This window comes from Diuraphis noxia, unplaced genomic scaffold, assembly GCF_037042655.1.
Source record: "Diuraphis noxia isolate RWA-SAM2 unplaced genomic scaffold, SU_Dnox_SAM2 contig0001, whole genome shotgun sequence".
Classification (NCBI taxonomy): domain Eukaryota; kingdom Metazoa; phylum Arthropoda; class Insecta; order Hemiptera; family Aphididae; genus Diuraphis; species Diuraphis noxia.
In genome coordinates this window covers 66,119,055-66,145,008 of record NW_028301711.1, presented here as the reverse complement: position 1 = coordinate 66,145,008, position 25,954 = coordinate 66,119,055, and the positions used below count along the sequence as shown (strand labels likewise).

At 27.3% G+C, this 25,954-nt stretch overlaps 1 protein-coding gene and 1 pseudogene across 2 annotated transcripts in view; both read right to left on the bottom strand.

The window, feature by feature from the left end:
• Positions 1 to 4,159: 4,159 nt before the first annotated feature.
• LOC107171877 (uncharacterized) lies at positions 4,160 to 5,147 on the bottom strand (annotated as a pseudogene).
• A 9,259-nt stretch (positions 5,148 to 14,406) lies between these two features.
• LOC107168652 (galactosylgalactosylxylosylprotein 3-beta-glucuronosyltransferase P-like) overlaps positions 14,407 to 25,954 on the bottom strand; it is an 89,773-nt gene continuing 78,225 nt past the window's right edge. The window contains exons 5-7 of one of the 2 annotated variants that reach the window (XR_016189522.1): positions 21,307 to 21,420; positions 19,226 to 19,417; positions 14,407 to 18,808 (exon numbers count right to left, since the gene is read on the bottom strand). Coding sequence is in view for 1 of the 2 variants with exons in the window: in XM_089216420.1 (XP_089072546.1) it covers positions 19,310 to 19,417; positions 21,307 to 21,420 (222 nt within the window). In the remaining variant the exon portion in view is untranslated. Of the gene's footprint in view, positions 19,418 to 21,306; positions 21,421 to 25,954 lie in introns of both variants that reach the window. The other variant, XM_089216420.1, reaches the window with a different exon arrangement.

The window sequence follows — 25,954 nt, the reverse complement described above, 5'->3', positions numbered from 1 at the left end:
ATATTATTTGGGGCCCCGAGCCTCTGTTGATATTTAATTATTAAAGTGGCATTTTGAAATAATTGTATGGTATTATTGGTTACGTAGTTTCGTTAGTCACGTAGGTATCGTAATGGAATTTATAATAAATTATTTTCTAATTGATAACATAAGCTAATAAGTTTTAAGATAAAGTTGGTCAAAAGCACTTTATTACATTTCTTTATTTATATTCATATTTTTAATTTCATCGTTACATTTTTATTAATATTTATTAAGTAATTAAGGTACGTTTTCCTTACAGCGTCCGGACCTTGCGGTTAGTCGACACTAGACGCGGCATTCAAACGCTGCGTCAAAACGGTTTTACAAACAGCGTCTAAACGTCGCGACCGTTCCAAATTTTTTACAAATATTCAATCGAAAATAACCAAAACCAAATGTATTGTCAACTTTTTTTCTAAATTGTTACAAAACTTTTACAAATCAAAATCAGGAATTAAGAAGCGTCACCAATCAGTCGATCTTTATTGGACTGTTGGTCGATCGCGATAAAAGTGTAGTATACACGATACATTATATTGTATGAACTTTATGTTCTAGTATAAAAAAATGCAAATAAATAAATATATGTCGATCTTCAGTTTTAAAATTAGGAATATATTATTATTATGGTATAATTGATTTATAATCTTAAATAAATTGAATATAGCATAAAGACTACATTTATAATTTAAGTTGATTATTTAAAATTTAGATAATAATTAATTTTGGGGCCCCATTAAAAAATTTTACCCGGGCCCCAAAATTCCTAAATTGGGCTCTGTACAAAATAATTTGCAAATATTCATGGTTTTGACGAATTTTTGTCAATATTTGAAATTCAAATGCTAATAACAATTTAATTCGAATTTCGGGTGGACATTTTTTTTGTGATAAAGATTGACAAATTTGTATTAAATTTTCAAATCTTAGATTTAAAAAGAAAATTTTTTATGAATTTCTAGCTTATAATAATTTGCGAATTTTCGTGATTTTTACGTATGTTGTCAAAATTAAAATTTGAATGCATGTAAAAAAAAAACCGCGAGTTGGACTCGCGCACAGAGGGTTCCGTACAAACTTGTAGGTATATAAGTAAAAGTTCACCCATCACGACAATCGAGTCATAGTTATGGTATTTTTATCGCAAAATGAAATTTATAACATCAAAATATGGAAAGCTGGAGGATCATAAATACGCGTTCATGAGGAAAAGGATTAGAAGTTTAAAATTATTTGAAAAAAAAATATGTGATCTAACTAAAAATTTAAGGTTTTCGGAATTTTTCTGTTATATGTGCGATAAAACATTGCTTCATGCCGAATTTCGAGATTCTAACTTACTTATAATGTATTATTTATTAGGTGGTGTGGTATAATTATTATTTATTATGTTTAACAGCCTTTGATTAGCAATCTAGAAACTTCTTGCGTTTATTGTAATAAAAAACATGAGATTTTGAGAGCCAAAGAATATTATATTAAAAAACTAGCTGAAATAAAAGAAGAAGAAAGTAAGCTACCTTTGTCTTGTACATGTCAAAATAATGAAAACCTCAACTCAAGTAAACAATTGATAATTATGTTTCGAATTAAAAATATGTTATAGCCTTATAGGTTTAATTATTTATGTTTTTAATTAATTTATAGCACTGTCGGATACATGTAATGAACATTTTTCTACATTAACACCAAAGTCACTAGCAAGACGTGCCTTTATCCTTGACCATTCATATATATCATCTCCTTCAAAGTTGATTAAACACAAAATCAAAAACTCTAAAAATATAAAAATTAGTCAAACTAAGTTAAGGAGAATGGTACAAAAGTGTAGACGTCAAATAAAAGTGATTAAAAAAATTAAATTTTTATTGAGTAATCTAAAAAGAAAATGCGGTTTTCAAGAAAAGATATAAAAAGGGGGGGAGAAAATGTTATTCGCCATCATTAAGAGCTTTTTCTCTAACTTTAAATTTTTACTCACTCAAAGTATACAATTTTATCAGAGAACAATTTGGTTTAAGCATTCCTCATGCAGCAACTTTAAGATCATGGTACCACGAGATTAAAGTAGAAGAAGGATTCACAGAAGAATCATTTATTGCTCTCAAATATAAATCTTTAGAGTATAGACAAAATGGTAAAAATTTATATTGCTCAATGATATTTGACGAAATGCATATAAAACGACAAATCGAGTGGGATCGCAAAAAATTACATGGTTTTAGTAGTATTGGTAATTGCAGTACATCAAATAATCCTGTACTTAGAGCAGCTACACAAGTCTTGGTTATTTTAGTGGTTGTTTTTGATTCTGCATGGAAAGTTCCAATAGGCTATTTTTTTCATAAAGGTCTAAATGGAAAAGACAAAGGAAAATTAATATTAGAAGCTTTAAAAAAACTTTATGAAATTGGTAAGTTTTTTTTATATATTTTATAAATAAATTCAAAAAAACTCCAATTTAATTATTTTACTTTTCAGATATTCAAGTTCCGTCTTTAATTTTTGATGATCCTGCATCTCATTTTTCTATGGCCCACACATTAGGAGCAAATTTATCAACCACAAATATGAAAACATTTTTTCCACATCCAAATGACCCTACAAAATGTGTTCACTGCATAATAGACTCTTGCCATGCTTTGAAGCTAGTGAGAAATGCTTGGCCTTCTATGCGTGTAATTTATGATGGTGATAATAACAAAATTGACTGGGGATACATTGAAAAACTTGTTACTTTACAAGAGAATGAAGGACTTCATGCAAGTAATAAGTTGAGGAGGAGACATTTGGAATGGAAACAATCACCAATGAAAGTTAATATAGCAGCCCAAACTTTAAGCTCGAGTGTTGCAGATGCTATCGATTTTTGTAGAAGCCTTAATATCAAAGGATTTGAAGACTGCGAAGCAACTACTCAGTTTATACGAGTAATAGATGGTTTGATATTTTCAATTCCAGAAATCCGCATGGTGTTGGTTATAAAAGTTAATTAAGATCTACTAACATTGATCAGAGAACAAAAGATTTAAATGAAATAAAAAATTATATATTAAAAATAACATGGGGACCATGCAAAGGATTAATGGTTGAACATCCAAAAAAGACTGGCTTTTTAGGTAAAGTTTAAAAATATATTATACCTATATAATTCATAACTAAGTTATTTATTAAAAAAAAAAGTTTAAAAGAAATTGTTATAGAAAATATTATTAATGTAGGTACCTACCTAATCTATACTTTTTTTATATTTATAGGAATTGTAATTTCATCAATAAGTGTTATAGATATATATAGAAAGGTAATCGATCAAAATCCTGATCAATTTAAGTATCTACTTACCTATAAATTTTCCCAGGATCATATAGAGCTATTTTTTAATGCCATAAGAGCTCGAGGTGGTTGGTGTGTTAATCCAACACCCAGGCATTTCAGTGCTGCATTCAAAAAATTATTGATGTATCATTGTGTCAAATCATCCGGTGGAAATGTTGAATCTTTGGACCAAACAGAAATCTTTTTTACAACCCGTGTGCCAGTAAGTAGATTTGAAGATACACTGCCAAATAATGATACTTTGTATAAAAAATACTTTGATAGAAAATTCAAAGAATTATTAAATTGTGAAGATATTAATGTCAAAGAAGATAATATGAATTGTTTACCTGATTTTAATATTGATCATAATAGAGAAATTCTAAAAGAACTCTATGATATAGGCTTAGAAACGCCACCCAATTATTTTGTACTAATCAGTCATATAATTAAATTATTTATCATTCAAAATAAATTCTCCAATATTTAGTTTCATTTTCAGTTTTATACTTTTCATGTACAAAAGTATAGAATACTGTTTCTATATTTTTTAAGATTATATGTTTTCTATCAATAGCTTAAATTTTTGTCATAATATACTGCTTTAACTCGACATTTTTCCTCTGAAATTTTAGCCAGTCTATCTACGATTGAATTGCTTTCCTCTAATTTGGCACCAGCAGTTAGTTTTCTCTTTAAATCTATAATATTACATTCTTAGTAAAAATAAATTTGATGAATTTCAGAAATATTTAACTTTATAAATGCTTTTAAAAAAATGCTGCCTATATATATTCTAAACATTTTAATTGCTTAAAGATCAACTTATTTGGAAGTTATTACTTGGATTATGAGCACTTGAAGTTGTTGATGGTTCAAAAGTTGAAGGCTCATAATAATTTTCATCCACAGCTAAAGTGGTTAATGAAGATTCATTTTTTCCATTTTCAGAACCATTGTAAGTGATTGTCTCTACCAAATCTTCAATACATAATTCATTAGCATCTAAAAACAACACAGTAAAAAAAAATACTACTATAGTTGATCATTTCATAACAAAATGTAAATTACATACAATAATACATGTATTGGTAACACTTAAATAAATAAAAAATATATTTAATTCAAAGAATATAGTGTGTAATAAATTCATGTAAGATTGAATATTATTAGAATAAATGAAACATATATTAATTTACCATTTAACACTTCTTTGGTTGTATCATCAAAGTCAAACTCAACAATTGACTTTTCAGAATTAAAGTGACCGGTAATAGTTGCTTAGCTGAATAAAGGTAAAAAATTTTTTGAACTTCATTGAGTTCAATTTCACATTTTGATCCACCGTCTGTACCACCTATGTGCCTTTTGATAGCTGCCGCTTTAGATTTTGTAATGTTTCTAGTGACTTGTCATGTCTAAAATATTACAATACAATTTATTTAAAAATAAATAATTTTTTTTAAATTAAAAAGGTTAATTCACAGGCTAATACTTTACTAAAAATGTATATTGTAATACCTAATCAACTTAAATCAGTTTTGAGTCCCAACTTCAAATAATATTTATTTAAACATGTAATATATCCACCAAACTACGTAACTTACTTTCTTCCACTTACTCCAACTCTTCTCCGCACCTGGTAATGCATTTAATTGAACAGAGATGCTTTCCCATCTCTGTTGAGCAATTGTATGATTAAAAGTTTTAGTAAACTTGCCCGAACACAATAATTGATCATTAGCTATTGCCCATTAGATCAACCAAATCTGGGTTTGAGTTGGTCTCGCTTTAGAGTTTTTAAACATTTTAAAATTATGAATGGTACTTAAAAAGTTAAAACAAAATTCACCAAAGAAAAATATAATAAAAAATAAAATATACTAAATTCTAAATAGGTAACTATTTATAAAGTAAATTTATCATTGTTAACATTGACTAATGACTGATAAAAAAAAAAATAAACATTTTATGTAATTTGTTTTTTTTCTTTTATTAAAATTCTTATCACACTCCGCGGGATAACTAGTATAACCCCTTATTTGAGGTTAAAATCTAGATTTTTTGTTGTTACCACAATGGTTTATTCTGAATAGTTTATCGTATTCGATAAGTGATAAAATCTTATCGATTTAGTTCAAGAATACCAATAATAAGTCGCATGCGATTAAAATTAATCACCTTCGATAAAATCTGTGACTTTTATCACATGCGAGAATTAGTCACATAATTTCAAAAATAGGCCCCCAGTTCTGACCTATGTCCATTTGCACAAGATATTTTAAAATGTATTGACTTATGTCTTGTATCACATTTGACTTAATACTTTTATCACCAATAAATTTCAATACTATTTGTGAGAAAGGGTATAAGTAACAAAAAAATGAAATTGCTTTTTAAAAATAATATAATATTATTAACTCATATTTCAAAATAATTGAATACAAACCAATAGAAATTCTTTTCTCAGGAAAATAAATGTTGAGTTTATGAATAAAATATAAATAACAAAAAAAATATTAAATGTTAATAATATTAAGATAGAAGTATTAGAAGTAAAAACATATTATTTTATAATAATTTTTAACATTTATTAATTTATTAAATAATAAAGCTTATACAACTTAGTGAGATCCTTACTTTAGGAATAACATTAAATGAAAACTTTTATATCTGAAACACTTGGCATTTCTGAACAAAAACAACTGCCCAGCAACATTTTTTTTTTAAATTGATATTTTGATTTTAATAAGCTATTGAAATCTAGAAAATTAGTTTGATCTGTTTCAATGACTCTAAATTTATCTTTCCCAGCATAACAAATCAATTGTGCCCAATCATGAGGATGGTTCATAGGAGCAGAGAAACGTTTCTTAGCTTTTTCTATACGTGCATGGTCAGAGTCGCACTCCATTCGCGTGTGCCCTGGTACCATGAATTTGTGGTTAGGTAACTTTAAATAATATAGTAAAAATGTAATGTAAACATCTTTAATAATTATGTTTGATTTCTTGCTAAATATGTAAACTAGCCAATATTTTCTATTGACTTTACATCTTATTAAGTAGGTACTTGGTTATGTTACCTATGAAGACGAATCGTCGATCACATTAATAACAATTTATTAATATAACAAAAAGTTTTTGCTTTGAGCGACTTATCCCCTTTCTCACCAAATAAATTGTTTTTGTTTTGACTTGCACCCAGCCGCACGTATAAATAGCACGATAACAGTAACACATAGAAAAATTACAGTGCCACCAAACGATGTGGCGTAAAAAATCCTATAAAATTGATTAATAACCCCAAATTATCCAAAAAATGACTTATACCCTTTCTCACCAAAACCGTCCAACTATTAATTAAATATCTAATTATTAATCCAGTTATAAATTATATTATCATGTAGGTAGTTTTTTTAATTATTTAAAAGTAAGACTCTTTCTTTAAATTTAAATTTATTTTGTAATGTATTGTATTTTCTAGCAGTCACTTGCTGCAATCGATCATCATAAAGTAGAACTAGTAGAAGACCCTACATTTGTTTCTGACCATACCTACTGATGTAGCTAATTTTAAAGAAGTAAGTATGTTGTAAAATACAAATAGATTTTCTTACATTTGATTAATTTAATTTAATTTTTGTTAACATTTTATCAAAAATGAATTAATATAATAATACAATACAATTACAATAGTGTACATAAGTACCTATATGGAAAAAGAAAGAAGTCGAACCCACATGAAATTAATTGATTTTCTAGATTACGCCACATATTACCTAGCGGTATGCCAAGCAATACAAATTGCAATTACTTTACCTGTAACTTCCTGCTCAGTATAAAGATCGTTTAGGTATGGTTTTTAAATAAATATTTTTACAAATATTGTTCTGTATGTAAATTCATATTTAACGATAATTTTTCTATTATGTTTCAGGCGTTTCAGCACTCTAGTACTCTACGCCGTTTAAAGACATGGGTTAAAAATATGACGGGAAACAAAAGACTGAGTAGCTTGGGGTTAATTAATATACACCGCCAAAGGTATGATGACAAAAAATTATTTAATCAACAAATTGATAAATCAATTACTTTATTTGTTTCAACAAAAGGAGATTGTTATTACCTTTTGATAAAATATAATATGATGTATAAATATGATTTAATATGTACATTCAAATCAAATAAAGTTGTTTTTTGTTTAAATATTCTTATGTTTTTTCTTATAAATATTAGAACTAATAGTGTAATTTTATATTAACTTAAATTAGTTTTGATTTTTAAAAAATTATTAATGATATTATTACAAAGATAAATCTTCCCATAAGTATTTAGGTACTTGCAATTTTTTGCCCCCCCCCCCTGAGCTACATTGCTGCAGGCGTCCCTGGATACGATTATCAGTATGTGTTCGACTACCAATCATTAGGTACACAAATAAAAGGTATAAATTAAAATCAAGTCTATATTATTAAAGGTGGGAAGTTTTACGTCGGGACTTTTTTTTCGTCTTCCAACTTACCTATTACATATTAATTAATTGAACTCATTGATATTGTTATAATACATTACAAATACAAAATTATAATAATAACATTTGTTTGTTCATATTTTTTTTATCTGGTTAATATTAATGACAGACAATATACTTGTATTTTGCAAACAATTAATTTCCATTATATTTATTAAATCTAGTATAATACGTTTTGAATTAATAATGATTTAATCCGTAACAAAATAAACTATTGCCCAGTTCAATCGAAAATGTGCTATATGTTGGCAATAGTTTGTTTTGATCCAAAATGTTAGTTTAGAACCTATTGATTAATTATCTTAAAACTTAAAAAGTTGTATTTTGACTTAAAAGCTATTTCTTTTTTATAATATATGTATGGATAAAAAATCATAGATGTTAACTAACATATATATTGATACCAAAAACAGTTTTTCTGCTTTCCTGAAAAGTTTGGATTTTGGCAGTAGTGAAATGTCACCCATCAAATATCATACAAAAATGATACCTATAAGTTAAATATTTTATGAGTTAAAAGTTTGAACTTTTAAATTAAACATATTTTCAACTTTTAATTAAGAAAACGAATTTTGACTTATTAAATGAGTATCTATGTCAAGTTAAAGACAATTTTGTGTGCATTATCGACGAATAAAGTGATGTATAATCTTTTGTGTAGGTATATTGTTAGGGCAAATAATATTGACGATAGGTAATGAATCTGCCAAAAAGTGCATACACTTCTTCAAAACAGTCACAAATATATCATATAGGTATACCTATTTAATTTTGAATTGCAAAATCCAACCAAGTAATATAATATTTGAATGCAAAACCTTATAAGATATATTAAAAAACGATACTTTTACATCGTTTAGGGTAATTTTTCATAAGTATTTTATCTTTCACCATTCTTCCAAAAAAGAAAAATAGTACTAATCAATTTACTGAACATGATACTGGTTACTTATCTTCAATTTATATTATATTAAAAAAAAAATAACAAAAATACCAGGAAGAATGATGATTACTTAAAGCATTCGCCACCACTAACTGCTTCAATCAAAATTGTATGGACTCATAATCATGCAATTATCTCATGTGATGCTTTACAATTTTTAAGAACAAAAAGTGAAGTATGAATATTTTATGATTTATAAATGTCTTTTACTCGAGACAGAAGTTGTTTTATTTATATCTTATTTTATACTGTTGAAGAAAATTGGATAAAATCAAATGTTTGATATTGGTTCTCATACTAACTACAGAATATGAAAAAGAATAACCTCCAAACATATTATTATATTTTCATATTTATTAAATACTTCTCATAAATTAACTAAGGCAGCGTTTCCCAACCTTTTTGCAATGGCGACCCATAAATTTAATCTTTATTAGGTACGCGATCCCCCCCCCCTAAAAAAAGTATGCCCTAATTAAATAAGATTTTTACTATAATCCATTTTATCATTATGTTGTTTATAAAATACCGCGTTTTGTACCGCTCGTTGCTCGACTGCATATTATGGATTATGGACAAACGACCGGGACCGATCGTATCGACTAGTCACTAGTCATTAGCACTTTTACCGATAAGATAAAAAAATTCTAGAATTATAATAACTTTACATCATTTAGGCAAAAATGCACTTTACCACGCCCCTCACGAATTACGATTTTTTTTTTTTTAAATACGTGTTTTTCAACGCTGATTTCGAAACTGTTTGAATTTTTGTGCGGAAACCATTATTTTGGAAGTTTATATGTTTATACGCATGCGCTCAGCACCACTATGCATTACCGCCGCGCGGAGCGACGGCGCCGAGGAGCGCAGCGACGAGTGCCGCTAACAAGGGATCACTGCCCATACTATACAACATAACTGCAACAAAAATGCAATTTTCTTAACCCTGTGACCCACTTGGGGAGGTGTTGCACAGCAAGTCGGGGGATATTTTCGATTTGCGGAGCGGAGCGACGGCGCCGAGGAGCGTAGCGACGAGTGCCGCTAGCACCGCATCACTGTACGATGTTTTTTCAAATTGGTGGCTCGGTGCAACAAAAATGCAATTTTCTTAACCCTGTGACCCACTTGGGGAGGTGTTGCACAGCAAGTCGGGGGATATTTTCGATTTGCGGATCGGAGCGACGGCGCCGAGGAGCGTAGCGACGAGTGCCGCTAGCACCGCATCACTGTACGATGTTTTTTCAAATTGGTGGCTCGGTGCAACAAAAATGCAATTTTCTTAACCCTGTGACCCACTTGGGGAGGTGTTGCACAGCAAGTCGGGGGATATTTTCGATTTGCGGAGCAGAGGTATATAGGTATATAGGTATAGTAGGTACTACAATATATACTCATTAGCTTATCTACCTGATATAATTATCATCAAGATATTTGAATATAACAATATTTGTAATAATATACAATTTAGTTATAATGAAATAGTTATAAAATAGCGATATTGATATAATTATAAGGTACTTAGTACGATAAATACGATAAAATCAGTCTGCCCGAAAGTGCAATAGCGAGTAGGTTTTTAAGAAATTCTTATTTTAATATATTTAAACAGTTTACTGTTATTATGTCAAATTTAAATCTTTTATAAATTTTTAAAATATTTAATTGCGAAACCTCCGGGAAAATTAATGAGGATATTATTATTCTACTCCAAGAGTGGAATTTAATTCCAAAAAGTGGAGAGTACAAATGCCCTCGTGGTCATAATTTAAAACTAGTGTCACGGAATGATTATATTGATGGCTTTGTTTGGAGGTAAGTACCTATCTGGCTATCTAGTAAGTACGTTCTAAATCGATCCTTTTTTAACCCAGGTGCCGTGAGAAATGTTCGGTTAGGAATCAAAAAGCTACTAAGTGTAACTATCAGGTATCGATGAGGAAAAATACATTTTCCGAAAAGTCACACCTTTCAATATTTAAGATAGTTGCGTTGTCTTATTTGTGCCTCCAACACACCACGCAGTCATTCATTATGAGTGAGTTAGAAATTAGCCGTCATACTATTGTTGATTGGTCAAATTTCTGTCGAGAAGTTATGTATGATTAAAGTGACCATATATTTTTTTAATCAAAACGGGACAAAAAAAAAAAAAATCATAATTATTTGTTACAAATAAATATTTTTAATTTAATAATATTATTAGCAAATTTCTGTGGTACTTACAATGTTTTTAAAGCACAAAAAAATTAAATTAACTTATTACACTTCCTAGGTAATTTTATTATTATTAACAAAATGTTTTCGTGTAATAATTACAAAATTAAATACTTGTATATTTTTCGTTTGAACAAATTTGTTGTAGTAAATCTGGCGATGACTTCAGGAACGAGTAAAATTCTGTACAAGACATTTTAAAGTTAACTTTTGTTAGTAACATTGCTTTTAAACTTGACACTTGTAGCTGTGTTTTTTCGGCCGTCCATAAATTGTTCATTAATGAAAAAATTCGTTCGACTGGTGCATTTGTAGCAGGCATGCAAAGAACATACTCAACAATTTTTTGAAAAATGGTGTGGTTTAAATTGTTGTCTCGGAAGTACTGAAACACTTCTATCCAACGATGCTCCGCATATTTATTCGAAGAATCTGAATTCCACTCTTCCACTTTTTTATCTGATACATACGATGAAATTAGTGTAAATTCATCAAATGCCTCAGTGTCCTGCTCAGAACCGATTAAACCTTTTTCAATTAGCACATCCATTGACTTCTGTACTTCTACCCACGTTAAGATTTTCCTCAAATCGACCCATTTAAATACCTGCAATTCAGACTGATTGTACGAAGTCCACTGCTGAAGGTATTCAGTAGTTGTCTTATAGAAATCCGAAGCAATTGATTTCACGTAGTCTTCTTGAACCTCTCCTTTTTTTTGCAAGTCAGAGAGTAATCGACGGACAGAATAAGGTAGAAATATAGAACTCAGTTTTTCTTCTAAATTTGCTCGTAACTCATTGATTACTTTGGCAGCTTCAATCGCTGAAATATTCTGACCTTCAATCCTTAATACTGCTGTATGAAAAGTTACCGACTGACTGTGTACGAAAAAAGCCACAACTCGGAGGTAGGGCACTCGAAGAAATTTTTTAAAACTGTTGGACATTTTTTTATACTTAAGAAATCATACAGTATGATGGACTAGTTGCTCATAAAGTTAAAATCGGTGGAGTGGGTGTTGAAGTGGAAATTGACGAAAGTAAATTTGGAAAGCGGAAATACCATAGGGGGCACGCAGTTGAAGGTCAGTGGGTATTTGGAGGTGTCGAGCGAGGGACCAATAAATGTTTTCTTGTCCCAGTGGAGAAAAGAGACAAAACGACATTACTCAACATTATAAAAGAGTGGATTTTACCAGGGACAACGATCATTTCTGACTGTTGGAAGGTAATTATTTAAAATTTAATAAATTTAATATTTTTTAAAATTTAATAAATTTAATATTTTTTAATACTTAAATATATTAGGCATACGACTGTTTGAATGACGAAGGATATGTGCATTTTAAGGTTAATCATAGTATTAATTTTAAAGATCCCGAAACTCAGCAGCATACAAATACAATTGAAGGCCTTTGGAGACATGCCAAATTTTCACTACCTCAATATCATAGGAAGAAAGATTTTATAGGAAGATATCTCGCCAAACACATGTTTTTAAAACAAAATAAAAATAAAAATGACGCCTTAATAGAGTTTTTCAAATTAGCTGGACATTTGTACAACGCAAATGTCCCAATTAATGTTGAGCAAAACTCAAGTGATACAGATGATGAAGAAACAGATGAAGAAACTGATGATAATATTGTTTATTAAATATTTAACACTGTGTATAAGTATAATATACAATAAAATAAAAAAATTGAATTTCAACTTTAAAATTATTGTCCCCGTAAAAAGAATTTAAATAGGTTATATACGCTCCGCGCAGCGGTAATGCATAGTGATGCTGAGCGCATGCGTATAAACGTAAAATCGCAAACTTTGGAAGGCTATAACTTCCAAAATAATGGTTTCCGCACAAAAATTCAGTTTCGAAATCAGCGTTGAAAAACACGTTTTTTAAAAAAAAAAAAAAATTGAAATTCGTGAGGGGCGTGGTAAAGTGCATTTGTTCCGTCATTTATTCTACAATACTAGTTATTTATACTATTTATCAATTTACGACTAAAATAGCTGTAATCGTAACCGCGAGTCACGACCCATGGTTTGGGAAACGCTGAACTAAGGTATTTTAACCTGGGGTGACTGTTTTAATAAATAAATTTTTAGAATTAAAAATAAAATCTATTCTGGGTTAAAAATAACAGTATAAATGCACCTATAAATAAAATTAATATATAGGCATTATCGAATTTTTAATTTATGTAAATTTCTATGATAGTAATTAATATATAATCATATATTCATATTTCATACTTATATTTGTCAGATAATATCAGTACAGTATTTTCCCTAAGTACTTGGTTTACTAGGAATTCAGGAATACCTTTATATTAAAATTATATAATTAAATCACTATTAGAGGTTTGATCAGCACAGTTGTATATATTACATAAATAAATATAATTAATCTAACAATTTATAACGACTCAATTTTAACTGGTTGAAGTGATTTAAGCTCACTTTATTATGTGTATGCATTATTTAAACTAGGTACATTTCAAAAATTGAATTAAGATATTTTGATATTGAATGTATAAAAATTAGGATAGTTGAGCATTGCAATTTAATAGTAATTCAGAAAACGTTAAGATATTATATAAATTTTTCCATTTTTAATAATTAATTATTATTAAATATTATGTGCATTTTTATTTTTTGGTATCTATGATAGTAATGAAATGTTGCAGATTAATAATGTATTTTTGGAATACTTTGAAAATGGTTAACCCAAGCATTTGCATGAAAATAAACTTTTAGTGCAAGAAAATTCATGTTCTTTACCAGCTAATGCTAATATAAATCTCACAATGCGACATGTGTATTACTTACATGATGAGTGGAGGAAAGACAATTTTTGCCTAGTACATTAACCTCTTCCAAAGTTGCAAGACAAAATTGTTGTTTGCAATGAAAGAGGCAAGTAAATATAGCAAAAAACAAAATTATATCAACAATATATTTTTATTGTTTAGATAAAGGGGTATATTAATTTAATTGAGTATTATATAAAGTTAACAAAATTATTGTTAATATTACAAAATTTCATACGTGTTAAGTTGTTAAATTGTTAAATTGAACAAAATAGTGATAAATCAGAAATATACTTACAATTACATACAATACTTTTGATGCATTTTTTTTAAATTTAATAATTAACGATTATAAATTAACTTTTATGTTTAATTAAAATATAAGATGTAATAAAATAAGGAAAAGTCAAAATTAATATACATTGCAACTTATCACAAACAGAAATTGAATAGTTGGTATTTTAAATGATAGGTGCCTATAAAATATATTTGATATTAAAGAATCATATTTTAATTAGGTAATACTGTAATATAGGCAAACAAATACACAAAATTATATCAAGCAACAGTTTATTCAGGTTTTTTTCTTTCATTTAAAAATAATGTTCATTACAAAATCATTCTTATATGTTATGTTTCGATCCAGTAAATGGAAACATATAGGTACATAATTTCATTAAGTAAGTGAAATCATACAAATATTTATGCAAGAAAAAAATAATTACAAAAAAATGTTCTTGTTTATAAATATGTATATAATATAATATAATAAACCTATACAGTTTTTTTATTTTTTATTATTGCAGTTTTGTACAATATACTTTCAATAATACAAATCTAATATTCATCATAGATAAATAAATTAACATACTATGATTCATGGTACAACATTATTATTGATACCTAGTTGTTAAATAGCTTAATGATGTTCGAATAGTGTAATCACTTAAATTATATTAAATCAATGATATTTACACCTAACTCATCTCTTGAGCAGCTACATACAAGGATTTAATAGTTAATATTAAATAAATGGTCTTAATTACATGTTATTTCTTATTGAACAAATTAGTAACGACAAATCTTATCTAAAGCTAAGTTAAATCAAATAAAATTATAGTCAAATGCTTTTGCAACTATGAATAGGTAATAAATTGTATGTCCATATCGATTGAAAATTATTTAAGATTTAAGAGTAGGATGCTCAAAAATTTTCCATTTTCATCTTTTCAACTCACACTGACTTAATTTATAACAATTTCAGATTGAATGTTTGTATTAAATCATAAAATTATTTAAATTTTAAAATATAAAATATTATGTATCGTTAAACAAAAGAAAACAATATTTTCATTGGAATCATTTAATTGTGATTGTTTGGTTTTTTGTCTAATAAAATGAAATAATACACTGAACATTCGATTTGTCCAACATCTCAATCATTAACTTATTTATGTGTAAGACTTTATGTAAAAATGCTCAAGTCTATTAAGCACATTTTAAAATATTGTTTAATTTTCTATTTTTTCTAAAATCACATTACAGTTTAAACTTAGATATATTATCTGATATAGGTACATGTTTTTGTCACCTTCCACATTTGTTTGTGGGAGATGAAAATTACAAATTTCAGTGTGATTTATAGGTTACGATGAATACAAAAATAATAATTTTGATTGTTATAATAATAATTATTATTATAATAGTAATCATTAATTTAATTTAAATGCATTATATTTGGTTTTTGATATCTGCTAGAATATAATAAATAATTAAGCAAGTAATAATTTTAAATTAAAATATTTTCATATATATCAGTATTAAGTTTATAGTAGGTACTTACCAAACATTTTTGAGTAAGTACCTAGTTATAAATGTATAATTGATTTATCATATCATTCATCATTATTGTTATAAATGATACTTACAGTTTTAAATGTTGAAGATAAGTGTAAGTATAAATGTGAGTATAACTGTTATAAATGAGTATATAGGTAATTCATTAAATAGCTTAAAGTATGTTTTTTTTTATAAACTAATTCTAAAATTAAATACTTAAACTTAAAATAATCTTAATAATCCTAACCTAATCAACAAGTCGATATTATATATTATTTCTATGATGATGGATAAATAATTATACATATTACAATGACAATAGATATTAATAAACCAATCCTTTTCCATAGAAACTATTTAGTTGACATTGGATTATTGTTGTAAACTGACATCAATACTAGGATCGTATAAATTTGTAATACAAGTTTGATTTTTTAGCATAATATAACAATTTAAAGATGTAAAAAAATATGTTGTGCGATGAAGACGATTGACAACATCTAAGATTATCACATGCAAAACTCTTATCAAGTTTATTTTATGGCACCCTGTAGCTTATTATTTGTGCTATTAATGTATTAAGAAGTAATTTCAAATACAACAAAAGATATTATTTAGAGTGCCAATATCACATCAATCTTACATTTAAAAAAGTTATTGTGAAATACATGAAAAAATGATATTATAATATATAAATAACATAATCTATTATAATAGTGATATATTTTTTTTGTCTAAATGTATACCATTTTGTCGATTATACATAATATCTAATATCAAAATAATGTTGTTTTTTGAATTGTACAATGTAAAAAGTTCTTAACAAATTATTTAAAATAAACCATTAACTAAAACAACAATATTTAGGAATAAACATCATGTACCTATGTTTAATAATAATAATAATAATAAATAATAAAATACACTTTTGTCATTAATCATTAATTTTACAATTTGATGATATGGTTAAAAAAATGTTGGATATGTTTGAATATCATGATTTAAAAATGTAACAGCGAGATTAACAATAATGAATAAATAAATAGGTACCTACATGTACAATGTATACATACGTACATAAATGTGTATTATTCAATAAAAAAGAAAACTTTTAATTACGGAAGTATAAATAGTTTTTACAAATGTTAATTAATATATTTTACTTTAAACAAAATATTCTATGAAAGGGTTGAGTAGGTTTCGTATAATATAATACTATTAAATCAAGAAATTAATAAAATATATTTGGTCGACCGAGATAATCTAAAAATAAGCTTTTATACATACCGTATTGACTAGTATAAATTATAATTTTCAAAATAAATACCTATCCGAATTCAGTTTAAGCAATATTTAAATATAAAGTAGGTATATAGGTACATAAGTAGGTGAGCCGACTATCATAACTGGATATCTGTTCTATGTTCTAGACCAGCGGTTCCCAACCTAAGGGCACCACGAGCTCATTTAAGGAGCACCACAGCTCATCCGAGAATGAAAAAAATTATTAAATTATATATTAAAAATTAATTTTAGTTGAAAAGACAAAAAATTGTATTACGTACAAAATTACTTAGCATACTAACTATACATCTAATATTAAATATAGTGTTTCTAATATGTGTTGAATAATTCAAGAATAGATAATAACAGATAAAAATATTGCCGAATTTTTCAAAAATTAGCAGTCTCAAATATCTCATTAATTATTAGTTTTTCACTGTTAAAGCAGAATTTTTTCTTTTTACTTTCAACTATAAAATTATAATTTGATAATAACATGTTCAATAAAATTATTTAAATCAGCTATGAATGAAAACAAGTGTTTATTTTTATCACGTTCCTCGTAATATTCACAGCAGGGCAACTAACAAAATGTGTACAAACAAAAGAGCACCGCCGGCTAAAAAGGTTGGGAACCGCTGTTATAGACACCTACTTAAATATTTTTAACCATCACTCATTCAACGACTCAAATTTTTAAAGTCAATACATTTGTTACATGTATTTTCCATAAGTACTTAAGGTAAGTACCTACAATTGCGTATAGGAAAATTGATTGATAAATATTTTCTACAATAATGTAAATCATTACATGTTAAAATTTATTTCGAATAATTGATATTGATAGATTAAAAATATTTTGATTAACTTCCAAACTAATAATTATGGCCAACAATCAGGAATCGTGTAGGTAATATAATTTATACATATAGTATATAACACAGAGGTATTTGGCAAATTGTATAAATCATTTATATAACATTATACACTAAGTCCAAACGTCCACTATTAATTATGACCTGAATACTAAGCCATTACAAGTATACATTACTTCAGTCAGTTAAGTAGGTGCCTTTTTACTGAACATGATACACTGCACCCCCAGTGAAATAATGCAAGCAGTTTTTGTATTCTATCAATAGTCCAGAAGTCAACAAACGCGATTATTGTTTATTAACGTTGTCGTAACTATTTCGTTTTAGTGTAAGTTTTTATAACACTCACGACTTCTTGGAATGAACTAATTAGTAGTTAGCATGATTGTAGAAACGACACACAAACGTCGGCCCTATTGTAATTATTTTGATCTTAATCGGTGGCTCGATCGCGTTGGACACCGTTTATTTCATCCAAAGAATATTCCCTTTATCCTTAATCCGGAATCCCCCAACTCCCACCTGACTCTAAATGAATGAAATATTTTACATCGTATACTGGCATTAACCGTAATATAGGCAAACGTAAATGGAAATTTGATTTCTGTACGTTCGTAAGTACCTAGGTAACGTCGTAACACGGTTAAAACAGGGACTATTTCAAAATGCGACCGTATAAAAATAATATTATGTATCGTTGCGGGACACGCAGACTGTACCCAGACTGTACTGCAATATGCAATATTGAATTATTATTTAAAAAAAAATACGTTTGCGACTAAAAATATTAAACTCAATATAAATAGGTTTGTAAAATTAAGTTCGATTTTCCTTTAGGTTTGTTGGAATATAGCCTTAGAAAAATAACAATCAGCCATGTGTCGTACTTTTCTGTTTTTTTCACGTTACTAAATGTTTTGAATATTGTGTAAGTTCGACACATCAGTTTAACGACACCTACAAAATAATAACAATACAAATATAACTGATTAGTAAACTTATGGCCGGGGGAGAGGGGGTGGGGGTTCACCTTCTCACCAACCATAGCTGTGGCAGGGAACACGACTGACTAGTAGTTTGAGACAACAAATTGATTAACAAAATATAAAATAACATTTTATAATGGGTAATACCTATTAATGATAAAATAATATTAATGTAGGTACATACAACTTATAAACAATAGGTAGGTACTTGAAACTAAGAAACGTATCTACATAAATCCAGGACGCAAACAATAAAAATACAAATGAAAGATGAAATAATAATGTCCAGGAAAACAATACTAGGTAATTAAAAACCTTGAATGAGCAAACTCCGTTTTTCTCGTTAAAAAATTGGGGATCACGGCGAAAACAAATTACATATACCTACACGTGACATGGCGTAGGTATATATATATATATATATATAAACTGTTTCCAACGAAAATCCTTCAGCTACGACGGCTCTAGTGTGTCAGACTATGATTTCCTTCAGGCTAAGTATGTTTGTGTTTTTGTATTTTTCCTTGTCCACATTCAGCGACGGTTCGTTCTTCTTCGTCTGCGTGTGCCACACTAATATCTTTAAACAATAAACAAAATATGTCATTATGTATGAGTTGCATAAATACGATACATATAAAGTGCTGAAAGAAATTCAAAAGTTTGATACACAACAATAAATCAGATCGGAACATTTTGCTCAATAGTAAATTATGTACAAAAACCATAACAAATATTACACACTGCTGAACGTATATAGAACAAAACATTTCGGCGGCTGTTTTTCATTTCTGTATAATTCTATCGATTTTTCGATAGTTTTGTAAGAAAAAAAAATTATTAGATTTATTTTTGTTATTAATTTTACTACTGTATTGAGTTTTTCGTATTTTTCGTATTTCCTCCAATTGTTATTTTTACTATATTGTGTTTTTTGTATTATTAGAATATTAAGTAATACTATCTTAGTTATTCATTAATTTATTTTTTCAAATGTTATTTATCAAATGTTTTACCATACCTATATTATGTACTAAATTACAATATTTATGTATCTAGTAGGGTTATTACCCGTAAATAAATAAATAATAATGATAAATAGGTAGTTATCTAAATAGTATACAGGGTGATTCTTTTATCAAACAACACTCATTATTTAAAAAAGTATTGACTTTTTTCAAAATATTTTTTTAAATAGTTTCAAGTACAGTAGGGTCTCGATAATCCGAACGAGATTGGGGAAAGGGGTCGTTCGGATTACCTATGGCTTAAAAAAAAAACATCAATTTTATTTTTATTTAAAATATGAAATTTTATTTTTATTTGTATTAATCGTGTAAAAACTCGTTATTTCAAAAGACATTGAATACATAAAAATATTAATATTAATTATGAACTTTACCATTTAAAATATTGATTTTTTTTTGTACATTGGTTCCCGTTATGAATTGGTAGCCTTGTCCCACATAATTGAAAAACTTTATTACCGGAAAATATTATTTATAAATACATACATAATATGTACATATTATGTAGTATGTACATATTATGGCGATAAGACAATTCTCAAGCCCGTTCGGATTACCGCGTCTTTCGGATTAGCCTGTGTTCGGATAATCGAGACCCTACTGTAAAACCAAAAAACCAACGCTTTTATTAAAAAATTATATTTTTAAATATTTTTTATCCTTATCATTTTTTAAGTTTTTTACTTTTTTGAATGACAAAATAGTTTTTTAATTTCATATTCCTAAGTAAAATATTTTTCTAAGTATTTTGATTCATAAAAATTGAATTTAGGACGAGTAGTTTATGAGTTATAAGTATTTTAAGTTTAGACAAGCGGAGTAGTGGACCAACATTTTGCGGGGTAACCCCGTACCACTCCACTACGCCAATCAAAAACTTTAAATACCTATAACTCATAAACTACTAGCGCTAAATTCGAAATTATAACGTAATAATTAATTTAAAAAAATAGCTTTATTAATTTATGAAATTTTAAGTATAGTTTACCATTTGAAAATCAAAAGTTGATAGTGGTTTACCTAATAAATATAAGGGTGAAAAATATTAAAAAAATATACAATTCAAGAAGAGTGTAAATCTACAGTTTTGAAAAAAGTCAATACTTTTTGAAAAATTAGTGTTGTTTGATAAATAAATCACCCTGTATTACATATATGATATTTTTTGTTTTCAAATCATAAATCTAGTAAATAGGTACATTAGTTTAAATCAATATCCAAAATGATCACAAAATGTGTTATTGGATATATTTTATACTATTATTATCACGTGTTATTTAAATTCATACTACGTTATTAAATAAAATGTGCCATTATGACATTATTTATTATATGTTAACAGTTTTTGTACATTGAATTTTTGAGACCAGCAATATGTGATCAAAGCAAATTTAAAGAATTAACCAGTTAATAATTAATTAATACACTGCACTGTACTTACTTTGGTGCAATTATCTGCTTTTAATTCGATTTGATGGGGTTCAAAAGGAGCTAAGGTTCTTAAAAAACCATCTTCTTCGAAACCTGGCTTGTAGGGCATTTGAGCATTAGGTCTCTAAAAAAAAAACATGCGAAAAATAAATATTCTATGTAGAACATCCGTAATGCGTATACAGTACTGGGAATTATACGGATATCAGAATAATTTTACAACTTAAATAAAATATCCATATATACACGAAAATCCACTAAATTATCAATTTAAATGTATTTTTGTAGCTGTTTGTATTTCAATTATGTTATCAAGTATACAAATTTAAAATAATCTGTAGATAATTTGATAACAAAATTCACTGATATTTGACGTTAAGAAGAATATTGTTTTCATAGCACTATAAATAATAAAACATTTACGAATGTATAGACAGCTAAAATGTTACTACTCTTGTTTTTGTTAATTACTAACATCTGTCATCTATTATCTATTTCTGTATTTTGGTTTTGCCTTGGGAAATATGATTATTTGATGAAAAATTATGCGAAGAGCTTGATGCTATCAAGATTTCTCGGAAGGTCTTAAACTTCACAAACAACTAAAACAATTATTCATCAGTTCATCACATTGAGAAAGTAATATCCAAAATATTAAAGGCGAACTAAAGTATATAAACAAGAAACCTTTGAAGCTTGAATGCTTAAATATTTCCAAACATTTTTTGATTATCTAAGAATTATATTTAAGTAGGTACTTTGAATTATTTAAGTGGCAAACGATTAAAAATCATTCGAAAACTTTAATATTTTATCCCGTATGTAATATAAACAATAAATAAATAATGTATGCACATTGTACTGTATAAACTAATATTAGGTACTTCTAAGTTACAATGTTTATATTAAATATAACTATCAAGAACCTACTCGAGCAACTAGTAGGTACTTAAGGACGATATATTGTATTTGTCAGTTATGTTAGTATATTTGCTATACATGATAATATAAGAGTTTAAATACTAGGTAGGTATATGTAACTAAAAATATATCATACATATGAAGGGGGACATAACGAGTGGAACTGGTTACTATTTTAAGTATTGAGTGGGTTGTTTAAGTATGGAAAGAACAATTTGAGCTGATATTGCTATTTCATATTCTAACTACATTGTTTGACGTAAAAGTTTAAATTCATGAGATTTGTTAAGTCAATGGATTTTATAAAAATAAACATAGAAAATGTGTGAAAATTTTCAACTTTTAAAATGGTCATTTGCATCTACATAAATCCAGGTGTGACTGGTGTGAGTGTACAAAAGTAGGGTCAATTATGTTTGGGTTATAACTTCAGCAAACATGTCACATTTTTTTTTTTTTTTTTGATAAAATAAAGTAAACTTAGGTTAGGACTTGAAATTTTGATCTAAAATTTAAAAAAACGATAACATCAATTTTGTTGACGTACTCGTTCAAATAACTAATCACTTCTCGAAACAACTTATTTTAAATGTGACAATAATTACTTTAAAAAAAAAAAAACATGAAAAAATTAGATACATTAGGTAAATCGTAAATATATTACGTGTTATAATACATCGTGATCAGTAAGTTATGCATTTGGTAACTTTTACTACAATGATTCACGTTTCAAAAAATTATGAAAACATCGTTTTAAGCAACAAGATTACGCATAAAAGATAAAACTATATTAAATTATATTTCTAGGAACGACGACCGAAAACAAACCACACTTACTTAGCTCCATAGGCGTGCGCACGGGTGCGGCCTATACGGCCTGTGCCGTACCTGAGTGTGATTTCTTAACTTTCTCTAAAAAAATTATGTTTTATTTTTTTTATAAAATTTTTGTATTATATCTGAGAATTGAGAATGTTAGAAAACATGTTCTACAAAATATTCTGTAAAATCACGGTTCTATCTTTTTATTTATTATCTATGTTGGTAACTCAATTCTGATAAGGTGATTCGCGCCAAAATGTAACGCAATAGATAAGATTCGGATTTTGAATTATTATCAATTAAATTTACGTTTTAATTAAGAAACTTTAAATTTAATTTCTGCAGTTGGAAACTTAATCAATCGGACAAGCATTGGAAATGATTATACTTATTTGTTTAAAACATTTAATATTAGTATTGATGAATTAAAATGTGAAATCAGAGTAATCAGACTATTAAAAAATATTCCAAATATAGAAATGCCCAAAGGTTCATCAACGGTGACTATTACTCAGTGGCTTCGATGGCTAGGTCAATCTGATAGAGGAAATATTTTTAATAATTTCTATAAAACAATCGAATTATTTAGTATAATACCTGTCACAAGTTGTTCCTGTGAGAGAGTTTTTTCTAAGCTAAATATTGTTAAGTCTAAACTTCGGGTAAGTATATGAACCAAGAGCGTCTTAAAAGCTTATGAGTATTGTACGAAACTGGATTATAGAGAAATAATTGAAGAAATCAAAGTATTTGTTCCAGGGAATTGCCGATTAACCTTATAAAGTTATAACTATAATGTGTTTTTGAATGAAAGATTTTTTTATTTAAAAATATTTTTATTTTTTTTTAATTGTTTATTTTAACTCAGTATTGCTACAAAATAACCACTACCTAAACTAACTACTGAGCACCTATTAAGAAAAAGTTGTGCCATACCTGTAAAAGTTCTGCGCACGCCTATGCTGAGTTAGCTCTATCAAGATATTGTTCCAACTAATTGCTTATTAGTAAATGCATTGTCTGTTATATTTAATTTAATATAACAAACAACATACGTAGAACTAAAAATTGCGGGTAAGTAGATGTCACTGCTGTAAAGTAGGTTACAAGTGAATTTCTGTAATGGATGGTATTAAATTCGAATTTAATGATTTATACCTTTGTATATAATCTGAGCGGAGACGGTTTGCAGTCTAGGATATATTTTGTAGTTTTATACTTGAATAATTATATTGCTATAATTAAAAAAAAAAAAAAAATGTAGGTTCTTATGCATATTTAAAATAATTTATGTAAATACTACACTGAATGATGTGAACACTATTTGTAATTGGTATATAACTGTAGAATTTAAAATAATATTCATTGTAATATTATAAATATATTTATGATTTAAGCTTTATATTCTACTATTCTAGTTTAAAAATATAGGTAGGTATATAGGTATATAGGTACCTAATAATTTTAGTTTTTAAATAGGTACCTAAATTATTAATTTTACACCATTACAAAAATTTTCAACCGATCTTCGTATATCTCTAATAAGTTATAAGTAGTTATAACATTTTGATTATAAGGAATAATCAATAATTTATAAATGTATTTATTCAAAATCAAATTTTAATATTTTATTCAATAATTTATTTTATTATTATTTAATATTTTGTTGTTAAATCATATATTTAATATTATAAAATATAAAATGTATAATTAAATTAAATTATATTAAGTGTGTCACTACTGTATTGGGATTTGGGAATTAGTACTGAAAAGTTGAGTATATAATTTTATACTATGCTTAATCAAATTTAACACAACAAAATTGCTCGTATTCTATAAATAAAGTTTATTACTATATACTATAATTCAGTTACTGACATTTAATAATATTTATTATAAAATATTTTCTGTTGTATACCTACAGAGTATAAAATATAAAATTATTTTATCTCTTTTTGAGTACATTTTTAAGTATCATAACTTTATCATCTGATGGATGGGTAATTCATAATCGTAAGATAAATTATTTAATATTAATATTAATTATTAATTACATACATAGAAAAAAGTATGTTGCGCGCGGGTCACAAATATCGACACATATTTGACTGGACGTATTTTTGGAATAGCGATATGGGAAAGGTAAGCGCAGATATTTAAGACCACATTACATTAAATTAGAGGCACTTAATTAATTAATTGAAAAATTAATAATAGATCAAATAATTGAAAAATTATAATAAAATCAATTGATTAAAAAATTTAAAATTTAAAAATTTAAAAATTAAAAATTGTCTAGTTTCTGATTTTTTCCTTTTTATACCTAACTACCTATCTGTATGCCAAATTTGAACTTTCTAGGTCACCTGGAACTGGGTTAGAATTTTGATCTATAGGTCAGTCAGTGATAAAAATGACGATTTTGGGACGTTAATATATCTAAATAACAGTTTGAGGTATGTTTATGAAATTTTAGCATATATGTATCTTGTAAGTCTCAATATATGAGCCAAATTTGACATGTTTATGTGGAATAGTTTTTGAGTTATGAGGGAGTCAAAGTGGTTCCAAATGGTTCGTGTAATATTACACACGGCTTGACACGCTACCGCGTATCTAGATAAGTTTTTATTTCTGGATATTCCCTATGTAGACATTTTCATTTTTTATATTATTTATTTGTGTGACAAAATAGTCTTGTTGCCAGTCACTGATATGTTAGTGAGTCTGAATTACAAATTGTTCAACCACAACAAGGTGCTAATTTTTTTAAATGGGCATTTACAATCTAATTAACCCCGGCGTGTATATAACATTCGAGAAAATTAGAAAGCGGTAATATTACATTATTAGTTTTCACTCCATATTTTTTTATTTATTTCCTTGGCATTTTTTGTCGGTCATTTTCACATGTT